The 24,248-nt window shown below is 45.0% G+C and overlaps 1 protein-coding gene across 2 annotated transcripts in view; it reads right to left on the bottom strand.

Moving 5' to 3' along the window:
- Nucleotides 1–588: 588 nt before the first annotated feature.
- The window catches only part of NCAPD2 (non-SMC condensin I complex subunit D2), a 24,468-nt gene continuing 808 nt past the window's right edge, over nucleotides 589–24,248 (bottom strand). The window contains exons 2-31 of one of the 2 annotated variants that reach the window (XM_017731992.1): nucleotides 24,127–24,202; nucleotides 23,971–24,029; nucleotides 23,332–23,513; nucleotides 22,651–22,790; nucleotides 22,203–22,330; nucleotides 21,995–22,118; nucleotides 21,766–21,913; nucleotides 20,682–20,879; nucleotides 20,037–20,171; nucleotides 19,390–19,474; nucleotides 18,578–18,755; nucleotides 18,251–18,372; nucleotides 17,104–17,310; nucleotides 14,958–15,132; nucleotides 14,192–14,276; nucleotides 13,929–14,062; nucleotides 12,815–12,947; nucleotides 11,183–11,267; nucleotides 10,917–11,078; nucleotides 10,462–10,676; nucleotides 8,667–8,778; nucleotides 8,232–8,355; nucleotides 7,872–8,027; nucleotides 7,469–7,646; nucleotides 6,382–6,476; nucleotides 3,798–3,878; nucleotides 1,555–1,741; nucleotides 1,192–1,318; nucleotides 899–1,057; nucleotides 589–726 (exon numbers count right to left, since the gene is read on the bottom strand). In XM_017731992.1, the coding sequence (XP_017587481.1) occupies nucleotides 644–726; nucleotides 899–1,057; nucleotides 1,192–1,318; nucleotides 1,555–1,741; nucleotides 3,798–3,878; nucleotides 6,382–6,476; nucleotides 7,469–7,646; nucleotides 7,872–8,027; nucleotides 8,232–8,355; nucleotides 8,667–8,778; nucleotides 10,462–10,676; nucleotides 10,917–11,078; nucleotides 11,183–11,267; nucleotides 12,815–12,947; nucleotides 13,929–14,062; nucleotides 14,192–14,276; nucleotides 14,958–15,132; nucleotides 17,104–17,310; nucleotides 18,251–18,372; nucleotides 18,578–18,755; nucleotides 19,390–19,474; nucleotides 20,037–20,171; nucleotides 20,682–20,879; nucleotides 21,766–21,913; nucleotides 21,995–22,118; nucleotides 22,203–22,330; nucleotides 22,651–22,790; nucleotides 23,332–23,513; nucleotides 23,971–24,029; nucleotides 24,127–24,202 (4,073 nt within the window). In that variant the 3' untranslated portion in view covers nucleotides 589–643. The remainder of the gene's footprint in view (nucleotides 727–898; nucleotides 1,058–1,191; nucleotides 1,319–1,554; nucleotides 1,742–3,797; nucleotides 3,879–6,381; nucleotides 6,477–7,468; nucleotides 7,647–7,871; nucleotides 8,028–8,231; nucleotides 8,356–8,666; nucleotides 8,779–10,461; nucleotides 10,677–10,916; nucleotides 11,079–11,182; nucleotides 11,268–12,814; nucleotides 12,948–13,928; nucleotides 14,063–14,191; nucleotides 14,277–14,957; nucleotides 15,133–17,103; nucleotides 17,311–18,250; nucleotides 18,373–18,577; nucleotides 18,756–19,389; nucleotides 19,475–20,036; nucleotides 20,172–20,681; nucleotides 20,880–21,765; nucleotides 21,914–21,994; nucleotides 22,119–22,202; nucleotides 22,331–22,650; nucleotides 22,791–23,331; nucleotides 23,514–23,970; nucleotides 24,030–24,126; nucleotides 24,203–24,248) is intronic. The other variant, XM_008631919.2, reaches the window with a different exon arrangement.

Genomic DNA, 24,248 nt, shown 5'->3' with positions numbered 1-24,248 from the left:
CAGTTTTATTTAAAACATAATTGGATTTGCAGCAACAACCTTCCAGAAAGCAATGAGACAATCAAGGGTATCAGGATACTTAGTAAGTTATCAAATTAGCATTATTAAAAGTTAATTCTAAAGTTTTAGTGCTGGGTATCTTTGTTTTTTGTACAAGAAAAAGATGCAGGTACCTTCCCCTCAAAACCCTGCTTGGCTTTACAGGACAAGAGCTTCAAAAAGGATGAAATATAAAAGGGCCTAAACCCAGCACAAGCAGATTGGTCCTGTGTTAAAAGCTGAATAGTGTAGTATAAGCACATACAAAATGAGAAAGGAATGAGCATTTTGTACTCCATGGGTAGTTTGGCTCTTCTTAGAAAGACTTTCTTCCGAAGATTTTATTTTTATTTTAATAAGAGCAGCTTATTCTCATCTGCAAAGCGAGGGCAAAATCAGGCCAAGTGGCAGCTATGTTCATCATCACTGCCTTTCTTTGTGGAGATATCAAAAGACAGGCTTGGAATTGCTTCAGCCTGGTGTTAACTTCCATTTTGTCCTCATTTAAAGCACTGTCATACTATGGGGTAGTTCAGACAAGAGAAGGAGACTGTTGCATAAAGGGAGTTTTATTTTTAGTAAAAGACAGTGGCAGATGGTTCTCTCAGCGCAGCCGTCGGCCTGAAGATCTGGTGATGGGAGTTGTTTTGGTGGGATTTTCTTCCTCTCTTAATTCTGCCGATAGCTCTAAAGAGAGTAAAATGTGTCAGTAATGATCACTCCACTGCTCTGAGCAGAGAAAGCTACAGGCAGCCTCCACAGTGCTCTGAAGCCCACGACCAAAGGGACATCGCTGTTGGGCCAAATGTGTAGTCCTTCTCCCCTTTCACCCTCAGAGCACACATGTGCAGTGCCTTACCATCCTCAGAGCTGTTCTCCTCGTCGCTGGAGAAGGTAACGATGGCTTTTTTGCGTGGAGGGCGCTTTTGGGCACGCTTACGATTTCGGAGGGTGCGAGACGGGGGTGTGACAAAATCGTCATCTGTGTTGACTGGGCCCAGGGGCTGGCGGCGTGAACCTGTCAAGAAATAGGGAAAAAAAAATAGAGAAAGGTAGCAGCTTTCTGTCTGTAAGAGTGAGGAAAAGTCCCTAGGTGTCTCTGCTGGACTACAGGATCAGGGGAAGGCTGCAGTCTCACAAAAAGGAACATACTTCCTATTGGTTTCCGCTTGGCTGGCACTGGCATTGGAGTTTGACTACCATCCTGGCATGTCTCTGTTGAATCCAGTCCTTGGTTATGGGAGGCAGAGAGCTTCTGCTCCAGCTCTTCAGCTAGAGCCTGAGGGAGATGTAAAAGAGTGGTGGAAAGGAAAAAAAAAAAAAAAAAAAAAGAGAAGGTGAGGGGAGAGAAGTATGACATCCATAGCAGAACTGCCATCAAGTTAAATAAATGAATTGATAAATTGTTTGGGATGAGGAATAGTCTGCCTAAAATGGAACACTGCAGGGCTTTCCAGTCACTGTATGTAAAAAGCAATTGTTTTTCTGGCCTGGACTCTTGTCCCACATCCTTACTTTAGTCTCAGGTTTGATGCCTGCTCTGCGGAATCGAGCCAGCACAGTTTGGAAACAAGTGTAGACAGTTGGATCTTGGAGCTTGTCTGCAAAGCAGTCATAGTTGTCCTGCAGCTTGTGAAGGCCCCGCTCCGAGACTGGAAGCAGAGTAAGGCAGTGGGACAGATCCCGATACTGACGCTCAGTCCTGGGAAAGACAAAGATCACCATTAGTTCTTTCAAAAAGGGGTGTATGAAGATGAGCTAATAGCATTTCCTGCAGGTGCTTCTGCCCTGCAGAACATGAGATTCAGGTTGTTCTCTTACAAGTCAGTGACAGGGTGTTGTGCCATACCATACACAACCACCACTGTATTCCATGACACTGACTTAGTGCCTGTCGGAAAAACAGGAAGGCTCCACTGCTGAAGAACACAGTCATTTGTTTGAAAAGTGTCAGAAGTTATTGCTGACCAGGAGGAGAAGACTCAGGTCAGGATTCCTCTTGAAGGGCCTTATTTTAACCACATAACAAACCCCCCCTTGACTGTTAATTTTTGCATGTTTGAGATGATCTCAAGCAGAAGCTGCATTTGATGTTCTCTCTTTCTTTCCTGGCTAGTTACATAAAGAAGGTCATAGTCATTAAGTTATAAAGACAACAAATAACAAATGCTGTATCAGAGAAGGACTACATTCAAATTCCAGAAAAAAATTACTGGAATAAAACCAAAGGGAAAGAAAAACAAAAGCACATACTAACATCCCTAATGTAGATCACTGTGATGGAATGGGAGGCAAAAAAGTGAGGCCAAAGCCCCTATTTTTAATATACACAAAGCGAGGGCCCAAAGTCTGTCCTGCACATGCTGTCTCAGGATGTTCTGCTCAAACCCAGACAGGTGGAGAACAAAGGTGCAGCATCCAGGTGTTTCCACCTTTAAAACCTGAACGACACCTGGCAAGTTGCTATGTTTGGAACTCCAGAAATGCTGAGGAGGGTGATGGTGGCTGCAAAATCTTTTCTGATACGCCCGTTTTAGCCTGGAGCAACAGTCTTGCTCTAGCAGTACTACTGGTGTGCATCGAGCTGATCATCTTTGAGGTACAGAAATATCAGGACATTCTCCTAAAGGCTGGACACAACTTACATACAGATGGTTATTTACAAATGTGGTGTGAAGAGCTCACCAGTGCTCCTGGGAGGCAACTTGGGAGAGAGGGACCAATCTCCACTCTCTCAGGAAACAAAATCCAAATATTTTGGGAAATATGCAACTCCCTGAGGCAGCTGAGCAGATCACATGCCCAGGCACTGTGTACAAATGGCCAAGATAAGCAGACACAGCTTAAATCTCAAGGGCAAAGCCACAACAATGGAGAAGGAAAACCACAGGAATGGGGGAAAGCAGGGTACACCAAAGCCAGTGGAAGTTAAAATGAAGATATCTAACTGGAAGTACATGACAGGGAAGAAGATAAATTTCTATTATTCTTCTTCTTGGAAGGAAACAAAAAGTGTACACCTGGGTGAATGAAATTATAGCTTGGGGAGCGGGGAAAAAGCAGCAAAGAAACCCCAAAACCCAGAAAGAAAAATGATATCCCAGATTCACAGTGTGCATCCTGTGCTCTGTAATCAGCACAACGAGCAAGGCGTGCACATCTTGGAGACAGAGCAAAGCAAAAGCCAAAGTGTATGGTGGCACAAGCCCTTGAATAAAATAATAATAATAAAAAACCAAAACAGAATCCCAGGCAGAGACTGAGCAGCCCATGCATGCAGAACAAGGACAGGCCTATATCAGCTTGATAGTTGAGATGACCCCAGGCAGGATGGCTGGAGAGATCCCAGCTTCTCAGCTGAACACACTCATTTCATAGCTGAGTTACAATAGCCTGTAGAGAAGAATCACAAAGGTATGTAAAATCCACGTGCAGGATGTCTCCTTGCTCAGCTGTAATGCAGATCTAGACTGTCACAAAACTTTTTCCTTAAAAAAGGAAGGAAGAGGAGATAAATCACTGCATAATAAAACCAGAAACCTTAATTTATAAGTATTCATGTATTTTTAGGAGAAGGTACTTAAAAAAAAAAAAAAAAAAAAAAAAAGGAACTTAATCCAAGTTAAGTCAGCATTTGTCACTTTGCCACGTGAAGAATATAATGGGAACCTGTTAGAACCACCACATACAAGCTCATTTCTTCTAAAAATTCCTGAGAAGCAGAAGCACTTGGCAGGAAAATGAAGATTACAACCCACCTGGCAGTCCGGAATCTCTGACAAAGTTTCTCCACCAAGCTCTCTGTTTGTTTTTCTTTTGTAATATATGAGAACAGATGTCTGCAAGAGGAAAAAAAAAAAAAAAAAAAAAAAAAAAAAGCAAAAGTTCAGAGCCCATAGAGGAATCCCCATTTCAGGTGGGAGGGGTATTGAAAAGGCAGCAGTGCTGACTTCTAATCTGCTCCTTCCATCCAGTTTTAAGAGCATGCAGCACGTCCAGACCATTTCCTCCCTTCACAAGTTGCACTGACAGACTGGTTTGTCTGACAAGCAGACCTTGAGGGGAGCACTGTGGCATGCAGTATGTTTTTCCCCCCTCAAAACCATGCTTGTGACTTTTTCATTACTAATTTGCTGGAAGTGTGTTGTTGCATTTTGGATCAATGCAAAAGTGAGCATTACTTTGCACTAAAATGGGAACAAAGCCTAACACAGAATTTAAATGCTAATCTAATCTCATTTTTTTCTTAGCTTCTTGAGGAATAGAGATACCTGGACTTTAGCCCAGTTAAGTACTTGTGCATTTTGCACTATGTTCTCTTAGAAATTACTGAATAACTTCTATTTATTAAGAAGGTCCTGCTGCCCTCCCTTTTTCTCGTACCAACATTTCTGTTAACTTTAGTTCAGTCAGGTTGCCACTGGCCTTGATATAATTGTTCTAAAGCACTTCCTTGTTCAGTCTTTGTTATGTCTACTACCACCACACCAAGCTGCTTTTCTAAGATGCATAACAGAGACAGCATTCTCAAGAGTCCTCCCTTTGCATTTGTTCCAGCATCAATTCATCTTTAACTTCAATGACCAGAACTATGGCAGTACTCCAGGCAAGGTCTCACCAGCACTGCCAGTGCTTCTCTACACCAGAAGAAACTGGGCTGCTAAAGCAGGAAGTAGAATGCATCTCTAACTTTAGCCATACCTTTACAGAAGAGGTTAAACAACTTCTAAACATTCAGCCTTATACTCTGTTCTGCTAGTTTCCATCTCAGTTTTTAATCACTAACTCTTGCACTCTCCAGTTAGTCCTTTAACAGTGATGGTCCCACCACTATCCCCATCTTTTTTAAACCTCTCTGTTCTCCAGTTGGCAAGTATCCCTGGAGCATAAGGCACTGCTTCATACCTAGCCTGTGCTTTTGTCCACCATGGTTTCCAAGTTAAACCTGGTCCTCTCCACAATGTAAGCATTTCATATAATGCTGCATGGGGAAATAGTTCAGTTTCAACTACTAATTCTCTTATTTTCCTATTTAAACAATATGTGGTGTGTTAACTGATGATCAGGTCTTTAAAATTAATTATCCTTATACTAATTTGATACCTGTCTATTTTGTTAAATCAATACTGCCTCTTCTCTTATTTGCCAGACACCTCCAGTTCTCTCTGTGTATGTTGCTGGAAGTCAAAAGTCCATCTTACACCTTCCTTAACCCCACCAATCACACTTTAATGAAATTGTTACACTTATTATGCTCTAAGTCTGTGGTAATTAATTAATTAAATTACATTAATTAAAAACAGTACTGAAAATTCCAAAATTATTTGGAATTTTTCTACACGCTGCCTCTTGTCTCCCTGTGATGGTTTGCTTCACTTCAGACATTAACTTCCACTTCTATGTGTGCTGTCAGGAACCACAAGCTGTATTTCCCAGTATTGCACATTACCCTCCTTAATTAAAACCGAAGCAAAATATCCATCTACTTTTGCCACCATAAATTAATTTCAGTCTCAGTTACACCCTCCCTAATAGACTTTTTCTGTGTCTTGCAATTCCTACCTATCCTAAATCCCATCCCTCTTCCTAAATGCACTGGATTCTCATAGGTGGAAAGGCTAGTTGAAAAATCATGGGAGATTTTATTGTTCCTCTCTTCAGCAACAGCAATACTTTTGTCTAACACTCCCCTCTATAATCCATAGGGATTCAAATGACTCAGAAAAACCCTCATGTGGTTAAGTTCCAGAAATGAGAGGAAAATTTCTGTGCTTTACCAATAAAGACATTATTAGTGCTGTCTATGAGCAACCAATAACCTCAGATTGAAATATGCCAACATCTCTATAGTCCAGAGTAAGGCTTTCTTGAAAAAAACCAAAACACCAAACCAAAAAAAAACCCCCATAAAACAAACCACCAGAAAGGCACCCCAGACCCAAACCTGTTACTATAACTACTGCTTTACTAAAACTGCTTACAAAACTTCAGTAGCCACGAAAATGACAAAGGCAGCAGTCTTAAAAACCTGTTGTGTTTTCCTAGTGTTGTGTATCCATGTTCCTATGTGTAAAACCAACTATTTTCCTTTTCTAGAGGGAAAGTAATTTTGAGTTAGTGGTAACTCTTTGTAGAGTCTCTCCTCACTCCCAGCTGTGTGGCTTTAAAATCAATTCCCCTCAGCATGACTCCATTTCCAGTACAGACTGAAAAAGTCAGATCAAAGAGACCAACTGAAAAAGCATTTTCTACATGTCAGTGTAGTTTTTCTTCCCTTGGTATGGCACCCCCTTTGCATAAACATAGTCCTGGCAATAAGAGATTTATGTAACCTCAGAATACCTCATAATAGTGTGGAAGGATTCCTCCTCTATGCCGCTGTTAGGATCTGAGAGATGACTGATGATGTCTGGAAGCAGGTTATAGACAGCATTACCCTGTGCAGAACACAAGTTTCTACATGAGATACAGCACTATAAAGGATATTTTGAGTCAAGCCAAATAAGCTGCCCACTTGATCCCAAATCTACTGACAGAAAGCACCAGTTTTTTGAAATGAGCTGTACATAGCCAGCCATGCCTACCCAGGAGTATTTGGCTGGGGGGAAAAATCCCAGCTAACCAACAAGCTAAATACTGCACCTCAGCTCTGCTCTTTGGCAGACTTGGATGCAGTTTCTTTGCTTTCCAACCTTATCACAACCCAACAAAAAAGGCTTCCTGATAAAGGAAACAGCCTTTCAGTTCATGGAACTGCTTTGCATCTTGCCTGAAAAGGTCCAGTCCATATTCTCTTTCCCACTGCTTATAGATTTGTCATACACACTGCAGAGATAGCGAGTCAGTGCAGTCAGGTGGCCAGCTCTGCTTCAACAAAGCAGACTGAGACAGAAAAACCCCAGTGTCACTGCAGCCTCTCAGGCAGTACATCTCAAACTCTGAAGGGCCCATGTGAGGCTGCACATGGAATGAACAGTGTACAGGGGGTAACACTGCTCCTGTTCTTACCTGCTTGGGCAGAAACTGCTGCAATTTAAGTATCTCAGTGTCCCACAGCCAAGAACTACCCGGAAGGATTTCAGAGAAGGTGCATTGCCTGAGCCATAAGGTCAGGGAACTCTGCTGTAAGGCCTAAAGGTGAGCTACAGAAAGCTGTTCCCAACCCTGTGCTGGGCAAACACAAGCAAAGGAAAAAGGCAGTGGTTTGGAGCCTGCCTTCCAATGTCAATGGATGAGGTCAAATTCAGCAACATCAGGCAGGGATGAAGCAAAGCTTGTATTTCTTTCAACTCCCCTTATTTAGTCCACAGAAAGACACACCAATGGCTCTACACCATTAACACACCTTCTCCAGAACCCATGTAATTGATGCAGCCTCCAACAGCCCTTCCCTGCTCTTGTGAAATAAGGTCCCAGAGCAACCACTTGCCTTGTTGGCGAGTTCACCGAAGAAGTTCTGAGCCACTCCGACGATTGCCTCCTCTGGGTCTATGAGCAGAGCTGCCATTTCGCTCACTTGGCCCTTCACCTTTACCATGTCTTTGAGGATGAGGTGAGTCATCACCAGCCCAGCCGTCTGCCTCACGCTGGGACAGGGGTCCCGCAACCTGACAGGAGCAAACAGTTACTGCAGCACGCAGCGAGAGAGTGCCTCTGAGTTACTGGTACTCATGACAGCCTATTCCACAGCCCAGGGAACCACAGCTCTGGTCTCCCTGCACCAACATCTTCAATTTGCTTCCTTGGGTCATTCTCACCTTCTGGGGGCCCGGTGTCACTCTTCCACAGGGTTTTCATCACATGTCCTCTTCCAACAATGAGTGTAGCATTACCTGGCATAGAGATGAGATGTCCAAGGCTCCACCAGGTTGGGGAAGCGGATGGCCAGATCTCCTGCTGCAATAATGAGGTTGGATCTCACACCAGGCAGAGCGGACTTCTCCATCATCGTGAACAGCAGACGCAAGTGTGAGTCACAGAACTCAGAGCTAACAAGACAGGGTACAGGAAAGAAGGGACAGATAGCAAAATTCCATCTCTCAGAGAGCAGAGGAGAAAAACCAACTTAAAAAACAGTGATCTATGAACACTCTTCTGTGTTTGTTCTTTCCTTGGGAAAGGAATTGCAACATTTGCTTGTGCTTTAGTGCTAGGAAGGCTGGGAAAAGAACTCTGGCATGGCTCAGCAGTACCTGATCATGCAGAATTTGCCAAGAGCGAGGGCTGCAGCAGCTGACAGCGCCGAGTCACTGTAGAGTCCAGGGCTGTTGCAGATCTTCAGCACCAGTGGAACAAAGGCAGAGAACAGGTGCTTCCCTAGAGTGGGGATAAAGACAGTGAGCATGAGAGCACTGTTTGTGCATCCCACTTTAAGAACAATGACTCCATTTATCCCAGAGCTGCTGCAAGCTACAGTTACTGGTTGACTCACTTTCACCACTGAACAACCACCTCCAGAAAGGCAGAGCCAAGAAACAGACAGCCCATATGGAAACGGACACCATGGAAAATGACAGTGCTTCCTTCCAAAGGAAACAGCCTTCCTCCTTCAGGATCTGTTACCCACTGTACCTGCTCTTTCACACAGGCAGGCAGAGCCAGTATTCCTTGGTGGCAGCCACACTTACCATCTAGGAGTTCTGTCTCACAAATACTGCGGATGAGCTCGGCCTCAGTGTCATCAGCCGTGGCTCCCACAAGGCCCAGCTCCTCCTCCATAATGGTCTCATTCCCTGTGCTCTGTGCAGAGAGGAGACTGTAAGAAAGCTGTCAGGCAACAATAACCTCTTCCTTCTCAGGGTTCTCTTCTCTTCTCTCAGGTGTGAGGTATATGCACGTTACCAGCTGCACAACTAGAGCGGGGAACAGACTGACAGAGTTTAATAACCCACTTTCCCCCAAGAACTGAATGAAGCTGTGAAGGGTAGTCCAGGATTTGCCAGTCCACATGCCACAGAACACTGGTCACAGGATCACATAGTGAGGTTGGAAGGGACCACAGTGGGTCATCAGGTCCAGCCTTCCTGCTCCAGCAGGGTCTTCCTAGAGCACATTGCACAGGATTGTGTCTAGATGGTTCTTGAGCATCTCAAGTGAGGGAGACTCCACAACCTCTCTGAGCAACCTGTTCCAGTGCTTGGTCATCCCCACAGTAAAGAAGTTCATCCTAATACTCAGGTGGAACTTCCTGTGCATCAGTTTCTGCCCATTGCCTCATGTCCTAGTGCTTGGCACCACCAAGAACAGCCTGGCTCCATCCTCTTGGCACCCCTTCCTCAAATATTTACAGACATTGGTGAGGTCCTGCTCTCAGTCTTGAGGCCTAAGAGGCCCAGCTCCCTCAGCCTTTCCTTCTAAGAGAGATACTCCAGTCCCTTAATCATCTTTATTGCCCTCCACTGGACCTGCTCCAGGAGTTCCATGTCTCTCGTACTAAGGAGCCCAGAATGTAAAGAAAGCCTGAACTACTGACACTATTAAGGTAAGACAGACCTAAGAGACATCCAGCATCAGTGTGTGAGTCCTGCATAACTTAAGGAACATTCAAATCCCAAAAGCAAGAAGTTCAGAGCAGCCTTTGAATTGCTGGTTTTGTGAGCAAGATTATGGGAAACCTTATAGCAAGGAAAAAGCAACACAAGGGAAGAAGAGACATGGGCATTGCAATGGGGACCAAATCTGTATCCAACTGCTACCTTTTTGAAAATCTCATCATAACCTCCTCCTGTGTGGAAAGTGGTAGTGACACTGATAAGCAGGTGGATGAGGAAATGAACTACAAATTTCTCTGTGGACTCAGCAGGGTAAGCATCTAATAGCAACTTACCAACTGGATACCTAGGGGGACACATTTTTCCCTGTTCTTACCCAGGAAAGTCAGCCACATTACAGTCTAGAAAACATCCCAAGGTAGACCTAACCAAACAGGGCATTTGTAGCATCCAAATCACATTAGAAAGTCTACTCTTAAACCTTCATCATTTCTACCTAACAGAGGATAGGACTCTCAAATCTTCTGGACCAGGGTTCTAGGAAGCTTTTTTCCAGAACTCAGGGTACAAATGGATGTTCTTCACCACTACTGCATCAGTTGCAAAAGATTGCTCTGGTAAGAAAGGAGGTGATGAATACAAAGGAAATGTTTGCCTGAAGCAGGAAGATAACCATGGTCAGGACATAATCTTTCACTCCCTCCCCTCTGCCTCTTCAAAACTCAAGACCAGTGTGGGAGTTTTAGTGAATAGGGTCATTCAAGGACCTCAACTCTCCCTGTCAATCCTAATCAATATGTGTCTGTTTCTATTCCTGAAGCACACATTGCTCTGGACCTCATGCAACCTCAGGATTGCATTCTCCAGATGTTTGCTGTAGCTGGGACATTACAAGAGCTGCCCATAGAAAAAAAAACCTCTTGGTTCTCACCTGGGGTCTCTGCTTCTTTGTGCTGGTGTCAGATTGTTTCTTGGTCTTCTCCTCTTTGAGCATGCGGCGTCTGCGTAGCTCTGCACTCACTGACACTTCCAAATATGCTACCTGCTGCAGTGCCACCTGTCCCACAAGGGACACCAGGTGTAGCAACAGGAATGTGGGCAGACTGCCAGCACCATCAGAGACTCTGCTTGGAGAGTCCCCTGCATCTAAAGGAGAAAAATTACCACAGTTCAGTGTTAATCTAGACCTCTTCTCCATCAGTTAGTGCCAAGCCTCACTGTATAACCCATCTCCACACTCCACAGACTCCTTCACAGCACTCACACCCTCCCATGCCAACACCACCAGCAGCCCCTCAGCTCTGTTCTCCTGTAGTTACTCTAGGCCACCTGAAGCAGCACTGGAAACCACAGGTACAGATTTCCTTCATCAACTTTTTTCCTCACCAGCTTTCTGCTCATCAGCCTCCTGCAGCTTCTCCAGAGCTTGCTGACTGCACACATGCAGGATGTCAGCACAGATCTCCTCTGCCCCTTCTGCCAGCTGGTAGATGAGCATTACTGCTGCCTCCATGAAGGGGATCCAGTGACTGCTTGGCTGGGCAAAGCCTGATGAGAAGAGGGAGCAATGTACCCACACATACCAGTGACAACACAGGCGGTCTTGCAGCCCAACCCCATCTCCTCCAAACCTCCTGCTGACCTGAGCTCACCTTTACTCACAGTCTCACTCAGGCAACCAAAGAGCATGTGGTTCTGTGGCAGTCGAAAAGGGGCACTGTCCTTCTCCAGTGCTGGCTGCAGAGACAACAGGCAAGTTACTCCCATGAGAGCAGCACGTGAGATCCCCCCATGCCCTTCCCAGTACTTAACCTTGCTGTGTGCACAGTGTTAATCAAGCCCATGCCGGGCCCATAGCAGGGATATCCAGTACTGCTCTGCAGCTAAACATGCAGCAGGGACATTACTGTCACTTGTGATGGCATGGTGACAACACTGGGTGGATTTGAAGCTTGGCCAAATGATGATCCCAGGCCAACCCAGACAGTTCCACTATCTCACCTTAAATCAAAATAACTCTTTTGAAATTTCAAAAGGATTAATTTAAAATCTGATATTATTTACTCCTTCTCCAGAATGAATGAAGAGGGAAACCTTTAGAGCATCTTAGAGCCATCAACAATAAGTCAACTTGCCTTGGGGTACTCCAGAACCATAAGGGTTTGTTTAAAAACAAAATACCACCAGTGGAAATAACAGAGGATAGGTCTGGATCCAAGACCACCTCACACTTAGGTTGTTGCATATATTCTGTATCAGTCACACCACATTTTAGCTGGGAATAAGATAACCTAGAGGGCTACTAAACCAAGTATGACAATATCTGAGGTGTCCCAGCACACCTGTGTCTGCCTGATGAATATATACTTGAACAAAATAGAATTTACTTGAGGATTTACCAGCTTTCAGTAGCTTGAAACAAAAATTCCTGATTCACCACAATCCTGTCCTCTGTACTGAATTTCTGGTTGGGAGGATGGGTGGGGGAAGAAGAAGAGCTACTTCCAGTCAGTCAGTCAAATATTTTTGGTTCAGTCCCTTTTCACATACAAGCTTAACTGCAGACTTAAGTCAACCACAGATTGAATTACAGCCATCTTTAGAACATTTAAGAATGTTCTGAATTGTGTTAACTCATGAAGTTTGTGCAGCAACAACCCAAGTGGGACAGGCTGTCACAGAACGATGCTGCTCTGTGAAGGAGGGTTGCTTTTGTGGTAGAACTCCTGAACCAAAATGCCCCAAATAATTGAGTCAAAAAAAACAGAGACTTTTTTCCAAGTGCACTAAAAAAAAAAAAGTATAAATTGTTTCCCAGGGAAAGAAGCCATCAACCATCGTGTTGTTCTAAGTAACACAGACAGGTTTGAAAACCTTTCATGTTTTATATTCTGCTGTACAGCTGACAACTCCTGAATATCAATTAATAGGGAGGGCAAAAGAATCACACCACCAGAACATCAGTAGAGGAAAGGGCTTCATGGTTGAGAAAACACAAATCAGTTTCAAATTGGGAGTCTGAAGAAGAGAATTGAAAGGAAAACATATTTTCTTGTGCACTGAACTCTTTACTAATTGAACTCAGCCTGTTGCCTAATGAAAATTCTTTTATTACATGTTCACTGATGTGTGCTAAGCTTTCCAGACAGTGCTGCTGAATGGTCTCAACCTACTTAATTTCAAAATCTGTAAAAACTTAATTACCTCTCTCTCTTCTTCCATACAAACCATTTTCCCCCTTTCTTTGTTTCTGGGTGACCTCAAGAACAAACCCAGAGCCTTACCTTAGGGTTACTGGCAAGCTTGGAAATAACATTGCATACTTCTTGAGGCAGCCTGTAGTCTTCACATGCCTTCTCAGACAGCCCCACTGTCACCAAGATGTCCAGGTTGCTACCTACGATCTCTGGCTTCCCTCTGTAGAATGGAAGGGATGGGGGTATCACATGAGGTGCTGCTGAAAGTTTACAGAAGTATGGATAACCAAGAGAAATACTCCTTGTACCTTGTGGAAGGGAGTGGTTTGAGTAAGAGGAGAAAAAAATAAAACCCATCCAACGACTCAAGATACAGCTAGTGGAGCAGCAAATAATATTCCACAGAAGCCAGTATAATCCACTTTCCACTAGGAGACAAGTTTCTCCAAAGTGATCAACACTTCTTTGTAAAGAAAGAAGATTCTTGACTCTTCTTTTTGATCAGAAAGGACCAAAACTTACAAGGATAAGAAAAACAGAAATGTTGGAAAGTAGAAAAGAGTCCAGGAGCTCAGGACTTGTGACATATGCCATTTCTTCCCCTGCTGCGGGAACCAAACCAAACCAACATCGTCCAAAAGAAGCCAATCCCAAATCCACACCCACCCGTTCCCCTTTCTGCTTGTGAAAGAACTTCAGGATCATCACTATGCAGGCCTGTTTCTGACTCGTGAAGGACTGAAGTAAGAACAGCAAGAAGAGCAGGTAAGTTGAATGCCAAAGGGTTACTGGGCTGGGAAACTGAGGAAGTAAAAACCTTTTAGTGCAGATACATTCTTTTTTGCCCTCTGAAACATTCATTTTTCTTCATGCTAAAGGCTCCAGACATCTCTACTCAGCAGCTTCTCACTGTTCTTATCCAAACACAGACAAAGCTGCAGAGCTGTGACACTGTAAACTCTGAGAAGGGATGGACATTCAGAACACAGGGAAAATAATCTAATCATAATCATTCAGAGGCCGTGCTGGTGGGACCCAGCAACAACTGTGTTTAGTTCCAGGCTTCATTACCCCATGAGAAGGTTACTATTTTTGAAGCTAGAGCCAAGAGTCAGCTGATGCAGCACCCACAGTTCTTCAATAAAAATCGACTCCCTGTACATCCTTCCACTCACAGGCTTTGACCTGGCCCCAGGCTCACCGTGCCATCATCCCCAGCAGCACCACAGCAGCGCGGCGTTCGAGCGCCGAGCATGGAGATTTTTCCGTGAATCGCTCCCAAAGCAGCTGGGTCACAGCAGGCCTTATTTCATCTTTCTGCACAAACTCTGAGATCTGCAAAAGCAATGCAGTTAAAAAATTAGACAGAGGCAAAGGAGAATGAACCTCAAAGTAAAGACACAAACTGCAATGACTACCACTTTAATAAAACAGACACAATCCAAACTCAAGGCAAATACTCACTATTTCCTCTAAGCACTGTATCGTTCCCAGTGACGCATCCACCATGATGAGAGAGAGAGAATGCACCAGGCTCTGTGCCTTGGCCCTTTGAAAGGGGAAAAATAACAATAAAAAATTAAAATGTAAAGAAAAAGCAACTGTCAAAATTAGTGCCCTATTGGGAGAGCTGAAAACATCTATTGGATAACAGAGTTGATCCCTAGGATCAGGAAAACTTCTCCCACCACAAGCTTGAGTTCTCGAAGTCACCCAACTCAAGTGCCAATGACCATGATGTGGGTTTAAAAGTCCATTGCCTTGTGCACTGGTGCTCATTCTGGTGCTCAAAGATCCAATCAGAAGCACTAAGCAGCAACTTCCCAGTTTATTTACAACCACAAGTCAAAGTACAATTCCCCAGAACATAAGAAACTGCAAATCTCTCTATGAACAAGTGAGGACGGAGCACAAACTGTAGAAGTGCTGTCTCCAGGCAATATTATCGGGGAGAAATAAGAAGCAGCAGGTGCCCTTTATTGCCCTGATGGTACAAATGAGGGTGAGTTATGATGCATCTCCCCAGGGATGACAAACCAAGAACCAAGCTCAGCAGTAGGTCCTGCAGGAAGACCGGGATATTCAGATAATAACCTTACCTTTCAGTTCAGCATGGAGTATGGCAACTTTTAGTTCTCTTCCTGTCCATACCCCATTCCCAACAGCAGAAAGGGGATGTGGGTGTGAAAGGAGAAAAAAAACCCAACCATCTGATTAGGAAGATCCATACCTCTCTGAATCCTCAGTGGGGTTCAGATAGAGCTGTCTGTAGGCATTCAGCACAGCCTCCTTAATTCCAGGCTCCTTTGACCATATGAGGGGCAGCATCCTGCGGACTCCAAGCAGTGCCTGGGGCACACCAAACTGCGAGACCGTCACGAAGAACTCAATGGCCTCCTGCACCACTGCAGAGAGAACAATTGTGTTAGTGCAGTTCTTCCCCACTTCCCATTAGAGAGGCCATTAAAATAAATTCATAGGAGTACTGGTCTCACAGCAAGCTCTACAAGCATCTAGAAATCACTGCTACTGTCAGCAGAGGGCTTGAGTCAGAATGGGATCACTAGTACAAAGATGTAGATGTCCCAGAAAAAAGAATTAACAAGTTAACAGTATTGTAGCTAAATCCAATGTGATACAGTTAGGGAAAGCGCAGAGAGACATATATTTGATAAAGAACAAAATTCTCTTCTGGGAAACAGTAGCTTTGGGAAAAAAGATCTCATAGTCACAGCAGACAGCTGAATATAAGCCCCAGTGCAATGCTATAACCAGAGGAACTAAGCTATTTGATGTACAAATGGGGTAAGGAATACTGTGTTTGGTTCCAGCTTGACTACTCCTGAAATACACTGCCCAGTTTTCTGCTCACAAGACAAGAAAAAACCATTAAGATAGACAGCATCACAAGGCATCCACAGCAGTGATTGAGGAGTTGTACAACAAACAGCTCACAGAGTCTGACCTCTGGTTAAGTAAGAGCTTTTACCAGTATAAGCCCCAACTTAAAATCAGAGTTAAGAACATCTATCAGGCAAGCTGGTATGCTTTCCCTGTCCCCAGTCACATGAGAATACATAAATATGCAACAGAAAAAAAAAAAATATATATCTTCAACTATTAAATCTTTAATTTAAAAAGGCTAAATCTGAGCACACACATCCCCCTAGCACCAGTCCCTCACCCAGCAGCATACTGTCTCCATTTGGAGACAGTATCTCAAAAGAGCTCTGCTGTTCAGACACTGAATTTGCCTTCCTTACACTACAGCACAGGACAACAGGGAGATGAAAAGTTATTAAAATTCATGCATCCATAAAAAAACCACTCCCACAATCAAACCCCAGGTGTTTAAGTATCAGGTAGGGCACTTTCTTGGCCTTGAACTTCAAAGGACCTGTAAAGGCACTGAACCCAGGAGTTCATTTCTGTGTGTGCAAATAGCTAATGACACCAAACCTTGCTGGGGAAGCCCACATGCTGATCACAAGTAATGTGAGCCCTCAACAGAGATGAAGCCTCAGAAGTGTTTGCATGAAGCCCAGGGCACTGCAATGCCCACACCCACACCCCAGATCTGTGCAAGTGGATGTGCTGGAGAGGAAGGGAGAGGGAGTTGTGCCCCTCATCCCTTGGAAATGCCAATTTCTGATAAACACTGCAAAAAAGTCTAAGTGATTACAGTAGTTCTAACACTAAATATGAACAGCTGAATTAACTCAAAGGCCTTCTCATCACCACCTTTCTCTACAGCACTGAAGAGGACCAGGCCACAGAACCTGTTGATCAGGCTCATGTTTAACCATAGAATAAAGTTTGAGGAAAGGTGAGGTGGATGAGACCAGCTGCTTAGTTCCCCTCTTGAGGTCAGCATAACACCTGAAGCTGTGTCAGCACACTGAGCACGTAACCAAACCCAGCTTCACTGGCCAGGCTTACTTTGGGAGAACCTCAGCTGAGATGATGAACATACATCCCTCCCCACAGGAGGTAGGGCAGCTTCCACAAGTGAACTCACTTTGGTCCCCTGGCTGTTTTTTTCATTTCAGAAAGTTCAAAAACATTTTATTTCAAATGTCTTTAAAAACAACTTTTAAACATTTAGAAATACATTTTTCAACCTTGATATTTTAAAAAAATTAACTCCTAAAAAGTCTGTTCATGCCCTGTTCAACCCCTTCATGACACCCATTTAGATGATGCTTGCTTTTCCAATATCCTGGAAGTATCTATGACATCTACTCAATGAAGAGCAGCCCCTTCAATCTTTTCTCCTTCCCCTGTAGCTCCACCACTCCAACATCTTCTCTCAAGCAAGGGGAAAGATCTAGAAATGATGAATGGGGATAAAAGGGCTCCATGGTTATTTCACATACCTGAGACAGAGTTTTCGTACATCATCTTGCTGATCAGGTTCAGAGCTTCTGTGATTTTCACTGAGAAGTTGTAAGCATCCTGCAGGTATTGCACCAACATCTCCTGTTTGACCAGCTCTGCTGGAGGCTCCTCTTCCTGTACTTCTTCAATCTTATCACTACTGTTGTCATGTGGAGGATCCTCATTGTTCTCACCTGGGCATGAACCTATACAGCACATTTGTTTGTGAGCAGTACTCAAGATACAAGAGAAACAGGCGGTTCAGGGCATTTTAACCCTCCTCTCCCCCATGCCACAGTGACACCTCCCAAGAGCCAGGATACAAAAATCCAAATTCTGCCATCAGACCTAGCTACAAAATCTCAGCAGGCTGTGGAAAAAGTTCCAGTGCTACAGTGTGATGCTCCAGAGACATGCCAGCTTAGTATAATGGTATAGAAAGGCATGGTCCAGTTGGGGTAAACTCCATTAAAATGCTGATGGGGTTAATCTGAACTTGATAATTCCCCAAAGATAGATGAGGGCCCTAAAAGGGAACCAGGGAGAAGGCAAACACTACTACTCCTCAACAAAGTTTGTGCAAGTATGGAGAGTTGACAAAGTTAAGAAGATTTTTAGACAATAGACTTCCAACAGAAATACACTCAAGGCAATTGGCTAAGCAACCTTATGCTGAAACAAACACCAAACAAAGTATGCAAAGTCTTGAAAATACACCCAGAGGCTCAGGCCTCAGATAACCAAGACTTTGCTTGAACCAGATACTTGGTCAAGGCTGCTAAGGGTAAGCATTATGTGCCACCACCTGTTCAGGAAGCAGAACTCCTGACAAATTCAGACATGGCAGAAGGGTGTGAGTGGCAACACTGGCTTCACTCCTCTCAGACATTACATGAGTTAAAGCACCAGAAATCCACTTCTACTGGGACCATGGAACTGTTCCAACCAGAAATTAAGATCAATATGATCCAGCTAAAATGCCAAGGTACTAGATGAACAAACAATCCAGAGATGCTGCAGCTCTATGAGCCGCCAAGTACACACAGACTGAGCCCCACAGGTCAGAAGGAGGGACAGAGTATTACAGACGGTTTTAGTCTGGCTCTGGCATTATCCTGGACTTAGGGAACAGAGTGATACAGTTACCTGTGTAAAGTCTCTTCAGAACACCCAGGATTGTTACCTCTTCGTTCTCCTCCCCAGGGCCATTGAAAGGTTCCTTCCCCTGGAAGCGACACAGGGCCTTCTGCGTAAGGCGGGCCGCGCTCCTGGACAATGACATTGCCCAAGACAGTATCAGCAACACGTCAGAGCAGAACATAAGGGAAAGCATCCAACTTTGCCCTGAACACCTGGGAAAGCAGCTCCTACCAGCATCTTGTGCTGGGTGCCCACATCAATCTCTTTCCACAGAGTAATGTTACTAGAAATCACCCCTTGGGATAAACACTGTCAAACTGCTTGACTTCTTACTTGTAATTCAGCTTCTTCAACAGCCCAGTGATTTGCTCCACTGTACCCTCCACTGTTTCTTCAACTTCCAGCTCCTCCTCTTCCCCTTCCTGCAGTGCTTGAAAGAGCTGCTGTGTGGCAGCCCTAACTTCTGGCAGCATTGCTTCCCACTCTTCCTCTGGGGCAGTCACTGGAGCTACTTAAAAATCAGACGGAATGAAGAACACAGACTCAGGTGACACCTTTAATGGGAAGGAAATCTCATCTGGAACTCAGGAGTTCTACTTCCCCTACCCCCTCCCCAAGCAGGCACTGCTCCCATTGCTGATCTCACCCAGACTGCCATAAGAATAAGACAAGAACTCTGACATTAAAAAAAAAAAAAAAAAGGAAAGAAAAGAAAAGAAAAAGAAACCACTGAAGGTAGAAAAAAAAAAAAAAAGATGGGTAAGGCAACCATCATTAGCCTTGGACTTGGTGCTGCCTACAAATCAAGTTTAAATAATATCTGACCAAAATCATGACTCTAGCAGTTCTTGAGTGGTAGAAAAGAGAAACCTGGGAGGGTATTCATAGATGTTTTCAGTTCTTACCCTGAAAATAGGATATATAGCTATAAGGACTGTTGATTTAGGCATGGACATTCATATGATCCTTTTATAACACCACCATAAGGAAAACTGTTGTGAGTTTAATCCCAGTTATCTGGTCTCACCATCTCACACAGGTAAGATCTGAGACAAAAGCTGTCACAACCTGGGAGCAAACTTAATATGAAGAAAAGTAAATTCTGGACTGTCCTAGAAAGTGGAAAGAGGAAGAAAGGAAATTACCTGCTGTGGGCCTCCTACGATCCTTCATTTCTTGCAGTTTCTGCACTTCTTTCTTCAGTGGCTCATCCAAGTCAGTCCAGTTTAGCTGAAGATGCCAGCAAGAGAAGAAGAAATACGTCAGTTATTCTCCTTTTCCTGAAATGCCAGAAGTCTCTCTCTTCCACTCCCTGCTTTAGTTGTCAATCCCCATAGATAACCCTGTTTTGGGAAACTGGAATAATAGACTCTGGCCCTGATCTTAGAATGAGAACTGCTCTAAGTTGCCAGTCTAAGGCTCAGAAACTCAGGAGAAGGTGCAGCTAAACACAAAGAGCTGCAGATTCATGAAGAATATTCTAAAAAACTAATTCTGATCCTAAGGAGAGAAACCCCACAGTGGATTCCAATAAAACTGCTGCAGGTTTTTACCTCAACCAATTACATCCCTCCTGGTCTTCTGCATAGCTGTGAATTATACCAAGAGAGGGATGAGCCCAAGAAAGCAAGATCTGAACCTGGGAAAACCAGAAAGCTCCCACCTGCAGAGTCAAAGGCTACCTTGTTCCTCCCACAAGACACAGAAATGCTACTGCCCTGGCTATAGCAGTCTGCAGATATTCAGCCTGCAAACAGACATCAAATCCATCCACCATATTAGTTGGAATTACCTTGCTGGAGAAGGGGTTGTTGGACAAAAACGCAGCCAGGAGCTGGATCGCATTTTTAACCACTATGACAGATTTGTCTTTGAGCCGCCCAACAGCCAGCGACACCACAGACTGAAACTGAGTCAAAGGCAGGGCCTGGCACACAACAAGAGCACAGATAAAGTTATCAAGGAGGCTCAGAGACTTGGGAAAAGTTTACTGCAGATATATTCATGTACTAAACGGCACAGATTGTAGATTTACAGAAAAGTCTAGGGCTCAAAAGACCTCTGGATATATTCTGGTCCAGCCTCCATTGAAAGCAAGGATTTAGGCTATCCAGGATCCTGTTGAGTCGAGTCTTAGAATATCTAGTAATTGTGATGTTTTCCCAGTGTGTGAAAAGAGGCTGTATGCTGTGCTCTTTCTTCTAGTTTGTCCCAGTAACAAAGAGCAGCTTTTAATTTCCACCCCCTCGTTCCCCCACCCCTGGGATCTTTGGTCTCTTGGAAGAAACTGCAGACACCACAATACACAGGGACAATACCTTTCTCTGTTAAAACTTCAATCCCTTCAAACAAAAAGCAGGGTGGCAGAAATTCCCTTAGAACACACAAGAGGGGAAGGGATGACTGAGGCAACACCATTTCCCCAGCACAGACTTGCCTTGTGCTGAACGATTCGAGTGAAGAGCTGCAGCACACGGCTGCGCACAAAGCTATGGATGTCACACACGTGGGCCTGCAGCATATCCAGGAACTTGTCCCGAGTAGCACGGGCAGCTTCCTCCAGCTGATCACCTTCCAGCACCTGCACCAGCACTTCTGCCATAGCTGTCAGAATGGCATTTCGCATCGTGTAACTCTGCCAAGACAGGACTTACTGAACTAGGAGCAGACAAAAAGACATGACTTGATATGCCCAGAGTTTGGGCCTTCCAAGGCCCAGGCTCCAGTTTTAAGTGATTGTTTGCAGTACGGATGTTGTACTAAACTTGGGTGAACATAGCTGTGCCTGCAAGACAGAGTAACCTCTGCTATGAAGACAGAGAGAGTTGGTCTTGTTCAGCCTGCAGAAGAGAAGGCTCTGGGGAGGCACCTTCCAGTACCTAAAGGGGGCTATGAGAGAGCTGGAGAGGAACTTTTTACCAGGGCATGCAGTGGTAGGACAAGAGAGAATGGCTTCAAAGTGAAGGTAGGTCTAGATTAGATATTAGGAAGAAATTTTTTACTAAGAGTGTGGTGAGACACTTGAACAGGTTGCCCAGAGAAGCTGTGGATGCCCCATCCCTGGAACTGTTCAAGGCCAGGTTGGATGGGGCTTTGAGCAACCTGGTCTAGTGGAAGGTGTCCCTGCCCATGGCAGAGGTGTTAAGGTCCCTTCCAACTCAAACCCTGCTATCCAGGTAGGTTCATAGGAGCCAAGAACTGACATGAGAAACACTTACAGCAGGTAAAGAAAAGGTAAAACAATGACAAACTCATTAAGTACTGAAGAACAAGGGACAACAGCTGGGACCTCAGACAAGTGGCAGTCTCCTGTTCTCTGACATCTGATAGTGACAACCAGACAGGAGATGTCATGGTTTCTGTTCCCTTTGCATCTTTTAGGTAAGGGCAGAACCTATTCCACAGAGCAGGTTTTGGTTACTTGAGCTCTGTGAAAGAGGTTCTGTTTTCAGACAGAAAAACTGGATAGCAGCATCTCTACCATTTGACTTTTCTGGACAGGTGACTTTGCAGAAACGTACCTCCCCATCCAGGTGAGGCAGGAGAACACTCATGTTGGAGAGCACCAGAGCTGGAATCTGTTCAGCCAGTTCACTTATAAAGGTAGCATAACCCTTGACTCCAGAAGCCTCACGAGCCAAATCCTGAGGACATTTCTGTCCAATTTCCCTGCACAGAAAGATTAAACAAGGAATGGGGTGCCTCAAGTTGCTTGAGACAGAAGGACAAGCCTTGAGGTATTTCTCTCACCTTAGCAATTCACCCACCATGCTTTTCAGACCATACTCTTTAGCCCAGAGGCTCACAGCCTGTGCAAACACTGGGGCTACATGTTCGAAGTGCTGCAACATCTGTGTGATCTTCAGAGTGGCACCTTTCACACGTGACAAGGAAGAAAGAAGTCAGGGAAAGTAACTGGGAATGGCTTCAGGAAGAAGGCAGAAGAGCAGGAACTCACTGAACATGTGGTCACAGTGAACCAGAGCTGCAGCAAGCAGATGTGTCACAGCCTCCCGCGTGACCCGGTACCTCTGAAGGCCGATACTTGGATTCTCCAGGATACGGTAGCAGTTTCCTGTCATTAAACTAAAACCAATAAAAGACAGACAGCAAACCTCACTATGACAACTTGAACAAACATCATTCTAGCACACCACACATTTCTGTTTGAGAGATTCTCCAGTATCCCCTAAAAATTAGCAAACATCTGAATTTTTAAGGCCTACATGAGGAAAGGAAGCGGTTCCTATATACACTGCTTTTGCCTCCAGCTGTTTCCTCAGTTTCCCAATGATCTGCACCCCACAGAGGGCTGTAATACCACCTCACTGGTAGATTTATAATTTAACCTTTTATCCCTCAGAAGCAGTCACTCATTCCACATATACATCTGCTTCAACCCATACCTGACAAACTCTTCTTCCATGGCTAAACGACCCCAAAGCTGACGGAGATCCAGCTGCAGCAGCTGTGTAAGGAGCCGTAAGAGCGGCTCCCTCTCCTCTTCCCACAAGGATCCAGAAGTCTTGGCAAGGTTCTTCCTGTTCTAGAAAGAAGATTACACAGTGAGATACATCAGCAGCTTCACAACACACAAAAACCCATTACTACCCTGCTTCCTTCAAAATATAAAAAGTCCGCTAAATTCTACAGCATTAAGAGACACACAGTGAGATGTGTGAGATCACAGTGGGCTTTTTTTCCCCAGTTCTTTCCTCTCAGCTCAGGCCAGCACCGGTGCCTTGTGTGGTTTAAGGATTCTACCTGTATCCACTGCCATCATCTCTGCCCACAGACAGGAAATCTTCAGAAAATACTGGCACACTAAGTTCCAGCCAGAAACTGAAGAGTGAAATAGAAAGGCCTAGGCATCCAAGTCTCTGCTGATGTTTAGACACACGATTGTCCCTTTGGCTGTTTTCCATGCACAGTAACACAGGAGCACCAGCGCTCCACATTATGCACTGCTCTTGCTGGCATTATGTTTATATAAACCCAGCTATAACATCTGACAGATGCCACAGAGTTCAGCAAGCTTAAAATTTTATTCTGACTTTTATCATCTTTCCCCCAGCCCCCTCACCTACCTTCCTACCAGGATCTGCCTCCAAACAACTGTTCTTGCAGGTTTCCATTTCAAAGGCATTCATCAGACCAGTCAGCAAATAGCAGTTCATCTTAAGAGCATTGAGATGAGCAGCACGGTCTGCATGGCTCAGCCCAGAGTCGCTCAAGATAGCAGGAAGTTCATTGGAATGGTGGGAAACCACTGAGGAGAAGCAGAAAGTCATGAGCACTCCTTGCCAGGTCCCTCAGACATGCTCTCTTTTGAAGGCTTAGAGCAGTCATCAGATTACCAAAGATGTGTGCTCACATCTCACCAGCTGTAACACAGGCTGCCCCCTGCAACGCAAACCTTGGGCGTGCTGTCTTATCCTATCCCCACAGCCCTTTGTCAGCTCAGAGAAACACTCGCTCTGAGCTGATACATCCCACGGATGTATTTTCCAGGGACATGGGCAAGAGGATTTTCTGTCGGTCTGCCCTTACAGCGAACATGCACAACTCAGCATCGTCCACCAAGATTACAGACCCGTATGACAGGAATGGGCTGAGGGTGCAGCCCAGCTGGCCGAGTCACATTAGCCTTTATATCATCATTGAGCTGCCAAGGGAAAACAACCTCTCCGTTGGTGCCGCGGCGGCCGGAAACAGCGGGTACCCACCGTGCATCATCAGCTCCAGGGCGTCCTCCTTGACAGCCGTGCCCACGGTTCGGAAGTGGCTGCGGGGCAAACACAGGGCGTAAGGGCGGCGAGCACAGAGCGCCTAGCAGAGGGGCAAGCGCCCGCCCCGCCGCCCCCTCCCTGCCCGGTACTCACTGCAGCACGCTGTACACGCAGTCGAAGTGCTGCAGCACGGCCAGCGCGCCCCGCGCACGGAAGGCGGCCCGGAAAGCTGCGGGAAAACACGGAGAGAGACGAGGGGGATGGCCGGGAGCCGG

The sequence above is a fragment of the Corvus brachyrhynchos genome, unplaced genomic scaffold (genome assembly GCF_000691975.1).
Source record: "Corvus brachyrhynchos isolate BGI_N302 unplaced genomic scaffold, ASM69197v1 scaffold3, whole genome shotgun sequence".
Lineage (NCBI taxonomy): Eukaryota > Metazoa > Chordata > Aves > Passeriformes > Corvidae > Corvus > Corvus brachyrhynchos.
This window is presented reverse-complemented; position numbering and strand designations above follow the sequence as displayed.